Below are 15070 nucleotides of genomic sequence, written 5' to 3'. Positions count from 1 at the left end.
GTGTGTGCCCCCAAATCCCAATAGCTGCCCCCTGCCCCCTGCCAACAAAGAGCGTTCAGCTAAGTATCGAGTGCCTCGCGCCATGGCATCTGGCGCTCAGGAGCTGTGGCGATAGAGTTTGCCTGTCGCTTCAAAGTGTGGTTTGTCAGGAGACTGGCGTCGCCCGAAAACCAGGTCGCGCATCTCACAAACCATTGAAACCAAAACGAAGAAACAATCATGTTCAACACCATGCGTCGCACGAGCAACGCTGCAATGCTACAACGCTGACAGACTTGCGACATGGGGCCTTTTGCGCGCGCGCAGGCCGGGTGTCGGCTTCCCCCCAGCTTGGCTTCGCCTGGCCCAACACTGGCCCGCTGCCCATCGGTAAACTGGGTCGCCCACTCGGTACAGGGATCAAAAACTGGCGTCACTTGCACATCGTTATTTCGTGAATCGGGGTGGGGATACTGATACCGTTGGCTTCGGCGATGTAGTCGGTGATTTGGCATGAAGATCGCGCGTGGTCTAGAGGTGGCTGGACTTTTGCTTGACAATTGAGGCGTGCCGGTGGTTCATTGCGCGGGGTGGCTCGACTGCGCCCGTTGGCTGTTTCCTCAAGAAGGGCTTCCCGACCATGGCGATGCATGGGGGTACGTAAGTTGGGTGACGAGCCACGACTGCGCAATCGAAGACGGGCTGTAACGAGTATTCAGCCCGATCTCGTTCCCGTGTGGTGTTGAGATTGCGTAAGTCGTTGTGAGTCTGCCGTTTCCAGGCAAACCTTGAGGACCTTGAGGAGACCCGAAGAATATGGAATACGACCATTGCATCGCATGGACGTAGCTTTTGGTGATTTATTCATCGCATTGCCAACGAGAAGATAGTGAATGTGAACAGTTCCTTACGCAAAGGTCCTACTACCGCCGCCTCCTCCAGCCAAAAATGAACTCAGCATCGCGCAAACGCACGCAGGCTATTTCTCTATGTGTTCGTAGCGCGACGGGCATGTCCCCACGAGTTCCTAGGAAATTGCCCTCGGCATGTGGGCGGTTCTTGGAGATGAGAAAGAAGCTCGAACCAGCCCGGCATGTCGCGCGTGCACGTCGTTACCACGCAGAAATACGATTTGTCATGAGCAAGCTCGATCAGCTCCATAATCACACAGATTGGTGTGGGAGATCACGACGAGACGTGTACGACCTATCAAATCTATTGCGTGTCACTATGCTTCACATCTCTCCTTGACGACGGTGATTGTGGGTTCTGCACGCAAACATCGCCTAAATGGTGAAGCACAGAAGAAGCTCGTTCATGTTCGTTCAATAGTTACCTTGTGATGCGCTGAAGGACTAAATAAGGATGCGCAGTTGTAGAATATACTCGGTTGTATTGCTTTCCGCTTCCATTGTCATCTGCTCACAATGTACTCATGCGGTCATTTAGTTTTACTTAGCCCAAGGCCTGATACTTCGGTATAAGTATGATGCCAGCATTTATCGGAGGTGAATCGAGTTGCCGGTGCTGAATGTGCTTGCCGTGGTTGAATGTGCTTGCCGTGGTTGAATCACTTCGCCAGTGCTGAATGTGCTTGCCGGAGTTGAATCAGCCTGCCGTGGTTGAATCAATCTGCCGTGGTTGAATCAGTCTGCCGTGGTTGAATCAGTCTGCCATAGTTGAATCAGTTTGCCGTGGTTGAATCAGTCTGCCGTAGTTGAATCAGTCTGCCGTGGTTAAATCACTTCGCCGGTGCTGAATGTGCTTGCCGGAGTTGAATCAGCCTGCCGTGGTTGATTTAGTCTGCCGTGGTTGAAAGCACTTGCCGATGCTGTATGAGTTTGCCGGTGTAGAAGCACTTCCCAGTACTGGGTACGGTCGTCGGTGCTGAATGCACTTGCCGTGGTTAAATCAGTTCTGTCGGGGTTGATTACACCTGCCGGTGCTGGAACGATTTGCCGGGCTTGAATGAGGGGTCATCAAACTGACGGTATGGTAAGAGTGCCGGTATGGTAAAGAGTGCCGGTATGAGAAGAAAGTGTCGATGCTGAAAGAAAATGCCGGTATGGTAAAGATGCCGGGCGTGAAGACATTTGCCGGTGCTGAATGCCTCTGCCGGTAGTAATGGATTTGCCGGTATGGAAACATGTGCCGGGCGTGAATAGACATTGTCGGGCGTGAAGAATGCCGGTAAACAAAAATCTTGCCGTGTGTGGAAGACAATGTTATGCATATAGGTTTGCCGTGCGTGAATCTTTCCCCAAACTCAAATATGCCGGCATCGTAGAGGGTTGGCAGTGAATATACGGTACTGGATCATTTGTTGGAAGTTAATAAGATGTCAGCCAGAGAGATATTCCTGTTCAGATGAATTCCGATTCAGATACATACTGGCATGCACCTCTGCCGATGCTCACCATCCCGAGTAGAGCGCCAGCAAATCATGCTTCCTTACTCCACAGACCCCTAGTTCTTCCTAGAACCAAGCGGGCGATCATGGTTCTATGACGTTTGGTCGACATGTTGCCGACAACGCCGACGCATGTGTTGAGCTCCACCACACCTTTCATCAAAAGTGGAAAGGCTGCCCCGCTCGATCACTCCTGGAATGACTTGCGCATATGCAGACAACCCTAAGCCATACATCTTCCCACGTACCATGACCATACAGTAGACCAAATAGTGTTCGTTCATCATTACCAAACAAAAAACCTCCCTTGTACCAACGCCTCTTTTCGCCCAAACTACCACCATGAACGCCATGCTTAGTTCACGAACCTGATACTCAGAACGCTAACGTAAGAGGTATAAATCGCTCAATAACGCCCCACTGACACCTCCCCCACAAAACTCGGAAGCAGCTCGCCATCTTCTGGCGGGGTATCTGGTGCTAGTCCTGCTTGTGTACTCGCTCGTCGTCCCATCAGACTGCCAGCAACGCTGACACTTCCACTCCTTCCGCCGTCGAACCTCATCCTCTTGCTTCCTCTATCCATGCCTTCGAGCTCCTCTCTCAAGTTTCCTACTTCTTCTTCCTTCTCTTTCCATAGTGTCAGCACTGCTTGCCTCTCCTCGTGTAGTCTCGTCTCCTCGGCTTCTTTTTCTTTCTTGATGACGTCCAGTACGGCGTCTCTGCCGGCCTTTGCTGCAGCCTCGTCTTGCATGCTTGTGCCCGTCGAGCAGCCTATAGCACCGAGTATGTCGCCCGCTGCTGACAGGATAGGTACGCCACCGCCCAGCGTAGTGAAGCGTCCCATGATTGTGTTGCCAATGCCCGAGGTTGCGCTGCCTGGCCAGGGTGTTTCTTGGTATGCGGAGGTCGGGATGCGATTGCCAGCGGCAGTGAAGGCCATGTCCATGGCGGTGTTGATGGACGTTATTTTCGCCGAGTCCATGCGCGTGAAGGCTAAAAGGTGTGTGTGCGCGTCAACTACGGCGATGCTCCTGTTGTTGTGTTAGCATGGTTGGTCCCATCCTGCTTCATTCAATGCGTCTGGGAGGGGAAACTCTTACATCGGAACACCGACTTCGATCGCATGCTGCTCCGCGGCTTGTAGAGCAACTCGTGCTCCACTTTGCGTCAATGTGGGTACGGCAGCGGTTGCTGATGCTGTTGGTGACATGGTGAAGTACGTATGTCGCAGTAACATGGAAAGTAGAGAGAAAGAGTACAGAGACAGGTAGTAATACAGGCAACGGAATTAGCCGCGGTCGCGTGCCCACGATTTAGCACAATCCTGATGCTCGGGTATGCGGAAGACTACAGCGGATCCGACGTTCTTTTAGGCAGGCGGCTCTTCGAAAGATGGGGACAAGTCGCTTTTAAGATAAGCAGTCAGCTGAAACGATGCCAAAGTCTCCTCCATTACAGCCTATTGCGTGCTGCGTGGATATACCAGACCGAAGTGGAGTAAAACGGCGACAAGGTCTCATCTACCCCAGATCAAGGGTCCCAGAGACCCGTGCTTCCGGTGTAACAGCTGGGACTTGTGAATTTTGTTCGAAGCGGGCACGTGTGCCGTAGTGGAGCATCTTTTGTGGGCGGGTTAAGATGCCCAAATTAGGAAACCCATTTGCGATCTGGGCTGCAAACTGGATACTCAAGCCCAATGACCATGTCAATGGCATAAGATGTTGTGATCAGTGCTCCTGGGGCAGAAGAAATATCGTACGAGTCGATTGAGCTGCGCGACCAGGAAGTTGAGGCACGAAGGGAGGCTGTTCAGGCGGTGTAGAGGCTGAGGAGGTGCCGATCCATGTTCAGGTGGGAGCCGGGAAACACCCCTTCATCACGACTGTATGCCTATCATATGTAGAACAACCACTACGCGTGATGCTTATCGTGCTGTAGGATGCTGTGTGCTGTACCGCTGCCGTCTTCAGTGTGGTGTTCAGAATGCCGTTCGCGAGGCGGGCACAGGCGGCGGCATTTCAGCGCTTGCCCGTAGCGGGCCTAGCAGGAAACACTGAGAAGCGGATCCCCTTGGCTATTGGCGACGTCTTCTACTGCATTCTCACACAAGAAGTAGCCATTTCCATCCTGCCTTTCACTTCGATGCATCAAAATACAGCGCTGCGCAAGAGTTGGAACAATCGGAATAAGCTCAAATTGGTGCGCGCTCTCTACTCGGCAGCGGTCCCCTTGGCGTGATGTCGTTACAGGCGATTTGCAATGTCATGGCTTTGCATTTCACAATTTACATACTATCTGCAGTGATGAGTGGGCTTTAGTTGCAGAAGACGACGATGAATACGTCCAAGCTTGAATATGGGGACGAGCATGGACTTCTTTAGACTTGTCTTTCACTGTGCTGCACTGCACTCCAACGATGCGCGCAAGATATGTTTCGAGCTCAACAGCGAAAAGCTTTTTCTCGTTCTGGGAGCTTTGGGGTGATCGATGGTCACCGAGAGACACTGCTGAGACATCTTCGCGCTCGTTGCGACCGGTTGGCCGCCCTTCCTTTCCTTTGGTGTGCGTTGGCCTCCTCATTGTCCGTCACCCCAGCATCTACATCTATCGTTACACAGTGTCATCATTGTTACGTTCGAAGTCACCTTCACTTTTGTAGATTAATGCGCTTTGTCACTGGACTGACGAATCGCACCTTTGTTGGACGTCATCTGCAAACGCTTTACACCCCCCACACAGCTTGTGCGACATCGCCTTGACAACCACCTTGCGACCGAAAACTCTGACTCCAAAACACTCGCTACACCACACATTTAGCGAACACCAGTCTTATTTGCAATTGACACTCCAGCTCGACAAAGCAAACATCACGCAATGTCGGACGTCGCACCTTACGAAGGTCTTGTCTGGTGCGGCTTGTCCATCCTGGTCCACTCACTTCACTCCATCTACAAGACCTCATATCTTCCGCCAGCCACACACCCTAATTCACCTCCCGTACAATGGCAGATCTCCTCCACCGGCGCCACGAACGCGACTACAGTCAGCCCAACGGCCACCTTCTTTCCGGAGCCGAAGACCTTGACCGATGAGGTCTACAAGACCATAATCCAAACAGAAACTGCGACGCGCACCACCACCACAACAGCCACGGTTCCAAAGACCGTATACGCCACGGTAACTGAGCATGTGACATCTGTGTCAACCTCCATAGACCACCACTGGCTTACGAAGTGGACACACTACCCCATCGACCCGGCAACCCCATACACAACAATACTCTACACTCCTGACGCCACTCTGAGCCCGAGTACTCCTGAGGCTGAAGCGTACCCTCCAGTCACCACACAAATGCCCGCGACAGTGTCTATCTCAGCAACATGGTTCCCATGGAGAGCGTTCTCGGCCATCCTCCTCGTCTTACTGATGATCTCTATTGCCGCAATCGCGCTCATGTGGTACCGTGAGCCAAGGGTAATCAGACTATCAGGACAGTTGAAGAGTAAGCAAGTGGCTTACGAGACAATGAAGCGAAGCCGCACGGAAATTACAGAGAAGGCACTGGCCGAGCGAGCGACCCTGCTTCATAGATGCGACAAGGCTGAGCGGTCAGCTAAGCTTCTGCCCGGGCGAGATGCGATACTTCAAGGCCTCGGCGTCCTTGAAGCTGACGAAGGCGAATTGGACCAAGAGACACTCAACACCAGGTCAGAAGCTAAACTTAACGCTCTCATCGCGGACAAACAGCGCCTAGAATACCTGGAGCTGGAGAATAAGGCCCAGAGAACGGAGATCAGGGACCTCAAAGACACCATCACGACCCAACTGCGCACTCAGTACGTTTCCGGCGTCGTACGGACCTTCGACGATTTGCTTCAGGATAAGCAACAAGAAATCACAAACCTTCGGAAAATGATCAACACAGGCAACGTTGGCGAGGCTGTCAAGGAGTCCGCCCAGCTCCACGAAGAGAAAGAGGCTGAGCTCATTGAGCTACGGCCTCTGCGCACCAAGGTCGTTGCCCTAGAGCAGGCGCTTAACGAAGCCAAGAACGAGACTTCGCTAGTTCAGGCTCAGAAGAAGACCCAGGGTGTAGATGACGAACGGCGCTGGAACGGGGAGCGGGACAAGTTGCGCAAAGAACATCGCACCAACGCCGATGCCCTGAAAGCGAAGCACATCAGTGAAATGACCACACTGAAGGCAAGCATTAACACGGCTAACTGTCTGGGAGACCCAGACCTACGAAACGCCCTGGTTCAGGCAGACCAAAAGTCCGCGGGACTGGAGAAGCAGCTGAAACTTGCCTCACAGCAGGTCTTGGACATGTCGGCGAGGAACCCCGCGATCAACCCCCCGTCTACTTCCACTATTGAGAGGGATCTCCGAGACCAGGTTCATACATTGAGCGTCGACGTGCAGAAGTTGAATACCCACGTCACGGTCCTCACTAAGGAGCGCGATACCGCCATCGGAGAGACTACTGAAGCCAAGTCTAAGGGCGAGGAGGTTTACCGTCAGTTGCAACATGTCCAGGCAGCAGGAAGCACCAATGGGACGCCAGCTGCAACGATCGCGCAGTATCAGGCGGACTTGGCGGAAAAGAACAAGTCTATCAAGGACTTACAGGACACAAATGACAGCCAGACGGATCTAATCGGCCGTTACCGTCATGAAGGCATCCAAGAGATCGACCGACGTGATCAGAAGATACAGCAGCTTGAATGGGACGCGACGCACAACAGTCAAACCATCCAGACCAATCAGCAAACCATCACGGCCCTGCAACAGCGCATCATCTCTCTCGAAAACGACGTCGCGGCTAAGGAGACCAAATGCCAAAACCTCGATACACGCATCCAGGCTCTGAGTCACGGTCAGCCCGCAATCATCGATGCAGCGTCTTCAACGCAGATTGGAGCGCTGAAGAAGGACAATGACTCATTAAAGAATGACAACGACTCATTGAAGAAGGAAGTCCAGGCCGAGAAAGAAAAATACACCCTCAAAGTCGTCGAGCTCAAGATCAAGATTGATGATCTAAAACGTGATGAGCAGAAGGCGAAAGATGAACTCAACGAAGCCATCGATTCGCGAGACAAGGTCATCGCCGCGAAGATCGCGCAGCACAAACGTGAGCGCCAGCAGGAGTTTGACGACTTGAAGAATTCGCAAGCAAGTTCGGAAATCAAGGGGTTGAAATGTCGAATTGAGGAATACGAGGAAGAGAACAAGGGGCTCAGAGAGGATGTAAAAGAAGAGTGGAAGAAGATCCTGGTCAAGAGGGACAACGAGATGCTAGCTAAGGCACAGGAACTCAGGACCGCCAAAAAGGAGAAGGAACAATCGCAGAAGCTGTGCCACAACTTCCGAATGAGGTGGAACATACTTTCGAAAAACAAGGCTTTCAAGGATGGGGTGCTCACATATGAGGAGGTCAAAGATGGTCTCTTCATGGGCAGTACTACAGAGGTCAAGGACCAGATGAAGAAGGTTCTTGACGATAACGAAGATCTTCAGGCTGAGAACACAAAATTGCGCGGCGACGTTGAGAGGTTGACCTGGTACCACAACGCGGAGTCGGTGGAGGCCGAGATGGAGATAGCTGAGGCTTATGCCTCTGATGACGAGTGAGGTGGTCATAGGTTCTTGGCCCGCGAGAGGGAGCAAGAACATTGACCTGGAAGAAAGAGTTGGAGACTATACCAGTCAGTGCGACACCGCTAATCTGGGTGGCGTCATTGATGGCGAGGTATAGGACGGATTCAGTATGATTGGCCTTCTGGAGTAACTAGAGGGAGTGTTGTGGCCTGTTGGGGTCTGTTTCGAGTCTGGACTTGGTGTTCGAGCGCTGTCTAAGAACCTCCTGGGTTGTTCGTGGGGTTGGTGTCTTGGTGTCTTCGGTGCTGCGGATACCTCCTCGTGTAATCATACTTTGGTTGCAACAAATACATTCCCCAAAACATGATTCTCTTCTATATGCATACCATGATCTATCCCAAACCCCTCCAGCTCATCCTCCTTAGCTGAGCCCCATAGAACCATAGTCCCACAGGCCCTACTAACCCCACTGCCAAAGTCAAGAATGCTAACAAACTGTTTCCCCATCCCAAACCCAATGTCTCATACATCTTTGGTGCGAAAAGCGGAAAGCTGAAGCCGCACATAGTCCTCATGAATGCTCCTACGCTCGCTGCAGAGGCGGCGTAATTGGCTTCGTACGCGTCGGTTGTGTAGGCTTGAGAGCATTGGAACCCGATTATTAGGCCAATTGCTATGATGACGGCGCCGATGTTGGGGACGATGAAGTGAACGGCATTGTGTGCGCTGTATACGATTAGTATAATGCCAGTGAGAGTTGTAGAGTAGACCAACCTCCAACCATAGACAAAAAGACCAATAGGGCAGAGGATGCCTGCTATGATCATAGGCGGAACGCGGAACTCCGGAACCCCTTCGGTGAGCTTGTAGTAAGCCTTCATCCGCTCATACAGCTAGTCCCAAGTCAGCGCTGTACATTCATGACCAAGAAGCTGGGCTTGATAGACGTACCCGATCAATAAGCGGATGCGAAATCTGCAAGCCGATCATGAAGCCCAAGCAAAGCGACAAGTAATTGAGCGACGCAGGCCCAGTATCCATATCGTACACCTCCTCAAACACCATCGGGAACGTCGAAAGCATCAAGTACATGACACCGTACAAAAAGGCGCGGTATATCGAGGGTGCCTGGGTCGCGGGATGGGTGAACATCATGATGAACGGCAGGATCAACCTCTTCCTCAGTATCTTGCTCATACGATCTCCTGTTTCAAACTCAGTCCGCACAACCACATCGTTCCGAATGCCCTTCATCGCTTTCCTGACAGCTTTTGCTTTTTTGCCGAGGATGGCGGGTGCAAACGTCTCGCGTAGGAAGAAGAGTGCAGTGAGCTGAACGAGGACGGTGAAGATGGATGTGGCGAAGAAGATCCAGCGCCAATTCGCGCCTGTGGATATATATGCGCCGACGATTGGTGCTACGCAGGGTGCCAGCCATGTCAGGATGCCGTATATGGCCTGGCCTTTTCCACGTTCTTCTTTTGACCACGTGTCAGCTAGGACGCCGTTACACAACTATCTTCCGTCAGTCATGTATATCAATGATGTGAGACTTGCAATGAATGTGCAATGGTTCGACGTACAGCTTGGGGTGCAGCTCCGCCTAGACCGCTAAGAAACCGAAAAGCAAGCATCTGCTCCTTGGTCTGCGCAAACCCGCAGCAAGTGTTGAAAAGCAGGTACACTAGATTGGCATACTGTAATACCGTAACGCGCCCGAAGATCTCGCTTAGTGGCGCAAGTACAAATGGTCCTTGAGCGTAGCCAAGAAGGAATATGGTCATGACCAGTTGGCGCATAAAGCCTTCCGGTATATCAAAGTCATCCCCAATGTCCGGCAACACAGGTGTTACCATAGTCGACGAGAATGGCGATATGAACGTGAACAGCGACACAAGTATGGTAGCTACCCATTTGCGTTTGCTGTTCCAGTTGAGAGGGTTGCTAGGGTCGTTCGGGCCGTCCCAGGTGATCTACACGTCACGTCAGTGGCAGTGCCATGAGACACCCAAGAGACCTACAATGATTTCTTCGCCTTTACGAAGGCCCTCCTCCATGTTCTCCCGGCCAGCCTCGTACCCTGACTCTTCTTGCTCCCACTGCAGGAACAGACGCTGCGTGCTAAGTAGCCAACGACCGTCCCCTTCGAACGAAAATCTCGGCAGTGCCAAGGAGTCGCGTGCGCTCCCGTCGTCTCGGGAAGATCGACCAAGTAACCTATCTTTGAAGTTCATGGTAAGTAACGAGCGTTGAGTTTGAACGAATGATAAATCCAAAGAGTGATGATAGCGACTGTGATGATGAGTGGTACCTTTTTTTTTGCTACAGGGGCAGATCGCCTGCATATAGTATCGAGACCTTCTTGCCAAATCTCACCAATTGAGGCAGTGTCAAAGAGGCGCTCACCAAGAGGAGGCTGTTCACCGTACCAAAAGCACTATACTGCCAAATGACCTCAAAATACAGTATCACCGGTGTAGGGTGAATGCCATGGTCCAAGAAAGATGGCTTCGAGATGCCCAGCTTCAGGTTGATAAGGCCACGGTGAGACCCTTGTCGAGGGTCTAATCAAGAATAGAAAACTGTCGCGTGGGCGCACGGTAGCCATCACATCTCAGGTCCCCTATAGCCAATGACGAGGCTGCGGCTACTGCCACGAGATCGTAAGCTTTTTCCCGGTGGAGACTGATCAACGACAGCAGCCTTCTTTGTAGACGTCAGCTACCTGGCTGTGCTCGGTTCTTCTTGCCAAGCAGGTACAGCTTGGTTATTCGCTAGACCGCTTGGTGAAGACTCGTGCAATCGCCGCGATTGGCCGAAATCGAGACCTCAAGAACAAAGTGGGTCAGTCAAGAACTTTGGGTATGCGGGATTAATACTAATCAAGATATCAAGAAAAGCCAACCATGACTTAGAGCTATACACTTGGTAGTACGAATGCTAGCAGGGCTGTGTTATAGTAGTCGTCATTTCCGGCTATGCCACGACACCATGAGCTAGGAAGTGCGGCATTCATGTTTCATGAATGTGTGAGTACTTGCAGCTTCAATGACGTTGATGCCGTGGTTTTGAGGCTGGAAGTAACACCTCAGGTGGCGTTTCCAAGTGATGCACCGGAAATAGCTCTACGGGCTATGTCGCATAGGTCTATCGCGAGAGCGTGCAACTCCAGACGAGCAGAGTCTGGGACCAAGATATAAGGACGTCGTAGGTCCATATGATGACGGTATCCAATCAGGCATATTGATTGACGCACGCTCGCTCTACATTACCACGTTCTCACGTTCGCTTTTCGATTTCGACATCGTTCGATCAACATCCTGTCTCATTAGCATTATTCGTGATCATCTACTCAGCTTTACTCTCTTCGAATCAAAGATGCTCGCCAGCGTGTCAGTGAGCAAGGAGCCATGTGCCCACACTGCTCCAGCCGCAACGACAGCACTCGCACCGCAGATCACGCGACTGCTTTCGTTGAAGACATTCGACTTGCCGCAACAGCAAGCAGACGACCTCACGCACTCGGCATCGGCGGTGCTACCCACTCCAACGTCAGACATTCTGGGCGGACATCCACTGAGGATCCTCGTGGCACCGTCAGGGTTCAAAGAGAGTCTGGGCCCAGAACACGTAGCTCATGCGATTGAGGCAGGCATCCGAAAGGTGCTCGATCGCAGTTCCGTTATCCTGCGCAAACTTCCTCTGCATGACGGTGGAGAAGGCTTTGCTCGTGCCTTGGTAGCGGCCCATGGCGGATCTATCGTCGACGTGCCAGTCACCGGCCCTACTGGATCGGCGGTCGAATCGCACCTTGGTTTTATTGGCAAGGACAAGCAGACGGCTGTTTTGGACATGGCGGCAGCGGCGGGCCTCCGCTTGGTCCCGAAAGATGAACGCGACCCAACGATCACCACTACTTATGGGGTGGGACAGCTTATCAAGAGAGCGCTCGATGCAGGGTCCACAAAGATCATCATTGGCTGTGGAGATTCGGGAACCTCAGACGGAGGAGCTGGAATGCTCCAGGCGCTCGGTGTCCGGTTACTTGATGAAGATGGCGAGGAGTTACCCAAGGCCGGCGGTGGTCGATCGTTAGCCCGCCTATCCAGCATCTGCTGGGCTGATGTGCATCCTCGACTACAAAAGAATGCTGGTAAGCCACCCACGTCTCACATCCATACCGGTCCTAACGTTGATGCAGCCGAGAAGGTCCAGATAGAGGCCGTATGCAACATCAAGAATGTGCTCTGTGGTTCCAAAGGAGTCGCGCGAGTGTATGGGCCGCAGAAGGGAGCTACGCCTGCTCAAGTCGAGATGCTCGCGACATCGCTTGAGAGGCTGGCGCACGTTGCTCAGTCGACGCTTGGAGAGGACATCTCTCAGACCCCGGGTAGCGGTGCCAGTGGAGGTCTCGGAACAGGTTTGATGTTGCTCGGCGCTACATTGCGTGCCCGCGCCGAAGCCATCAACGAGTACTTTGAATTCGACCGGGTTTTCGAGAATCAGTGGGATTTCGTGATTACGGCGGAGGGCGCTTTGGATTTCCAGTCACCGAACGGAAAGGTAGGTATCCTTTATCGTTGCTTCTCCATCAGAACGCTGACGAAGACAGATGACGACTGAGATTGCTCGTCGCGCAAAGCGGAACGGGGCGCAGGTGGTTGCACTAGCTGGTACCATCGGGGAAGGAGCAGACGGCTGCTATGGTGCAGGCATCAAAGCCTTCACGAGCATCCTCAGGGGGCCAGTAACCCTGGAACAGGCAATCGTGCAGACTGAGGTATTGGTCGAAGACGGCGCCGAGAAAGTGATGCGCATGATCATGGTAGGGTTGGCTCTTGGACGGCACCGCTGAAGGGGTGCACCGCCCTGAACAAGAGATTTGGGGCCTTGGTACAGCCGCGATGGCGCTGCCACCGGCATTAGGGCTCATAGATAGTTTACTAGATGTTTTTAGCAAGCAATAACGAAGTAATGATGAACGAATGTTAATGGTACCAAAGTGAGGAGGTTGGTAGGGATAGCGTTCCATCTCCTTTCGGTTGGAAGCTGCTCTTCGCACTAGACTAGCGTGAACGTCATCGCTGCCCAGCACGTGCCTGGACAACTTGAGGTGCAAGTATTGAAGGAACTCGGGTTGACACTTGTCAAAGATATACAGAACGCGCAGCTTCAACAGGCTGTACTATCGCTTTCTCGTAGGATAAATATATCACTCTATCCAATCCGCCGGACTCTTCAGCCCCTTCTCCCTGTGCACCCCCTCGGTCTCCCTCGCCTTCACATTAACACTCTCCATCTCAAATCCTGCAACCTTCTTATACACCCTACCAATCTCCTCCAGCTCATCCTTAGGAATAACATCATACACATTCTTAAACCCATCGGGCGCCCTCTCCTCAGCCAGCTGCAAGACATGATCCGGCCCGTTCGCACGATTCGCCATGACGATCTTAGCGGTGGGCGGTAGCCTCTCCTGCTCGTATGCCTTCAGCGCGGCTGGAATATCAGAGGTGTTGCTGGAGAGATGTTTAGCGAGCGTTTCCGCGTCGATGATGGCTTGGGATGCGCCGTTTGAACCGATGGGGTACATGGCGTGTGCTGCGTCGCCCATGAGAGTAAGACGGCCGAAGGACCAGGCTTCTACAGGGTCACGATCTGACATGGGGAATTCGAAGACTTTCTCTGTGTTGTCGATCAGATCCTTCATTTCAAGGCCGCCACATCTCCATGTCTCGAAGGGCCCTGCGAAAATGTCTTTCTTGACGGCTTTGGTCCAGTCGGTTTTGGGCGGTGTGAGGTCTGTGTCGTCCTTGTCGCGTGTGCGTAGCTCTGCAATCCAGTTGACTAAACTTTTGCCTTTGGCGGCTGCTCGTGCGCTGATAGGGTATGCGATGAACTTTTGATCAGCGTGACCTGCCCACACCATGCTTGCGCCTGTGAGGTACTGGTCGCGCTCGATGCACCCGCGCCAGAGCATGCGTCCTGAAAAGCGTGGTGGGCCTTCGCCAGGGTAAAGAAGCCTTCTTGCTGCGGAATTGATGCCATCGGCAGCGATCAAGATATCGCCTGTTACGCTTGACTCGTCTACCGGGGCACCATCCCTTCGATGCGCGAAGCGCGCTGTGATGCTTTCGTCGTTTTGATCAAACGACGCCAGCGCATGGTTCAGATGTAGAGCATCGTTGCCAAGGCGTTCTTTCACAGCGCTCAGAAGCAACATCTGGAATTCTCCACGATGAATTGAGAATTGAGGCACTTCGTAACCTGCATTCATTCCTCTTGGCTCGCTCAGAATAGGATCTCCATGACGATTGTAGAAGTTCAGCTCTGCCGTTTTGATGCCAGTCTTTTCCAGGGCCTCGCGCAGACCCAGATTCCGCAGAATCAGAACTGCAGAAGGTTGAACATTGATGCCGACGCCGAGTGTGGTGAGCGTTGATGCTGTCTCAAAGATCTGAACGTCGCTGAAGCCCGCGGCATGGAGTGCTAGCGCGGTGGTCAGTCCGCCGATACCGGCCCCTGCAATGAGGATCTTTGGTTGCGTGTCGGAGTACAAGAACGGCATGTTGGGAAAAGCGTTTTGAGGGCGACAAGATATTCAGTGAATACAGAATCTTGCAATGCATCCGTAATGAACTATTTACACTAAGAAGTCGGTCCTATCCCGTGTCTTTGTGGAGGGATTACGTTAGAAGAGTCCCCTACCGTACTGCCGAATTCAGCTGCCGCGGCTTGAATAAGGCCGCAGGACAATATTCACGAGCATTGCTTGTCCCGTCATATTATCCGCCTCGTCAGTTTCTGGCTTTCGCGTGGTCTTCGTGTGGAGTGTGGGGAAAACCAAGGGTCTAATCTTCTAGTCGCCTATGTTCGGCCGAGATCGCTTCGTAGGTCGCTCTCGCGAGCCTTCATTAGGTTGGTAGTAGACATACCACAGGACGACTTGACTCTCTTTGCAAGAGATGATTCACGTAGAACAGTGAGTTAATGGGAAGTAGCTTGACGAAGACAAGAGAAAATGATTAGCAATTTTGTACTATCTAGACAACATGGCCGCCGCGAGACTTCCGTGGT

At 52.5% G+C, this 15070-nt stretch overlaps 5 protein-coding genes across 5 annotated transcripts; 2 read left to right on the top strand and 3 right to left on the bottom strand.

The window, feature by feature from the left end:
• Positions 1–2795: 2795 nt before the first annotated feature.
• J4E83_002753 (uncharacterized protein) lies at positions 2796–3602 on the bottom strand (the record flags this gene model as incomplete). Its single annotated transcript, XM_049329694.1, has 2 exons — positions 2796–3423; positions 3493–3602. 2 exons carry the CDS (start codon positions 3600–3602, stop codon positions 2796–2798), a joined length of 738 nt encoding a protein of 245 aa, XP_049191373.1.
• Positions 3603–5266: 1664 nt separating this feature from the next.
• Positions 5267–8026, top strand: J4E83_002752 (uncharacterized protein; the record flags this gene model as incomplete). Its single annotated transcript, XM_049329693.1, has 1 exon — positions 5267–8026. One exon carries the CDS (start codon positions 5267–5269, stop codon positions 8024–8026), a length of 2760 nt encoding a protein of 919 aa, XP_049191372.1.
• A 359-nt stretch (positions 8027–8385) lies between these two features.
• On the bottom strand, positions 8386–10227 carry J4E83_002751 (uncharacterized protein; the record flags this gene model as incomplete). The annotated part of the gene is made up of 5 exons (XM_049329692.1): positions 8386–8719; positions 8768–8886; positions 8945–9508; positions 9577–9966; positions 10015–10227. 5 exons carry the CDS (start codon positions 10225–10227, stop codon positions 8386–8388), a joined length of 1620 nt encoding a protein of 539 aa, XP_049191371.1.
• Positions 10228–11371: 1144 nt separating this feature from the next.
• On the top strand, positions 11372–12848 carry J4E83_002750 (uncharacterized protein; the record flags this gene model as incomplete). Its single annotated transcript, XM_049329691.1, has 3 exons — positions 11372–12146; positions 12195–12556; positions 12606–12848. 3 exons carry the CDS (start codon positions 11372–11374, stop codon positions 12846–12848), a joined length of 1380 nt encoding a protein of 459 aa, XP_049191370.1.
• Positions 12849–13205: 357 nt separating this feature from the next.
• Positions 13206–14561, bottom strand: J4E83_002749 (uncharacterized protein; the record flags this gene model as incomplete). Its single annotated transcript, XM_049329690.1, has 1 exon — positions 13206–14561. The coding sequence occupies one exon, from the start codon at positions 14559–14561 to the stop codon at positions 13206–13208; it is 1356 nt and encodes a 451-aa protein (XP_049191369.1).
• Positions 14562–15070: the final 509 nt, after the last annotated feature.

Source organism: Alternaria metachromatica, assembly GCF_023757995.1.
Source record: "Alternaria metachromatica strain BMP 0045 chromosome Unknown scaffold_4, whole genome shotgun sequence".
Taxonomy (NCBI): Eukaryota; Fungi; Ascomycota; class Dothideomycetes; order Pleosporales; family Pleosporaceae; genus Alternaria; species Alternaria metachromatica.
Note: the sequence above shows the minus strand (reverse complement) of the source record. Positions and strands in the feature narration are given on the sequence as shown.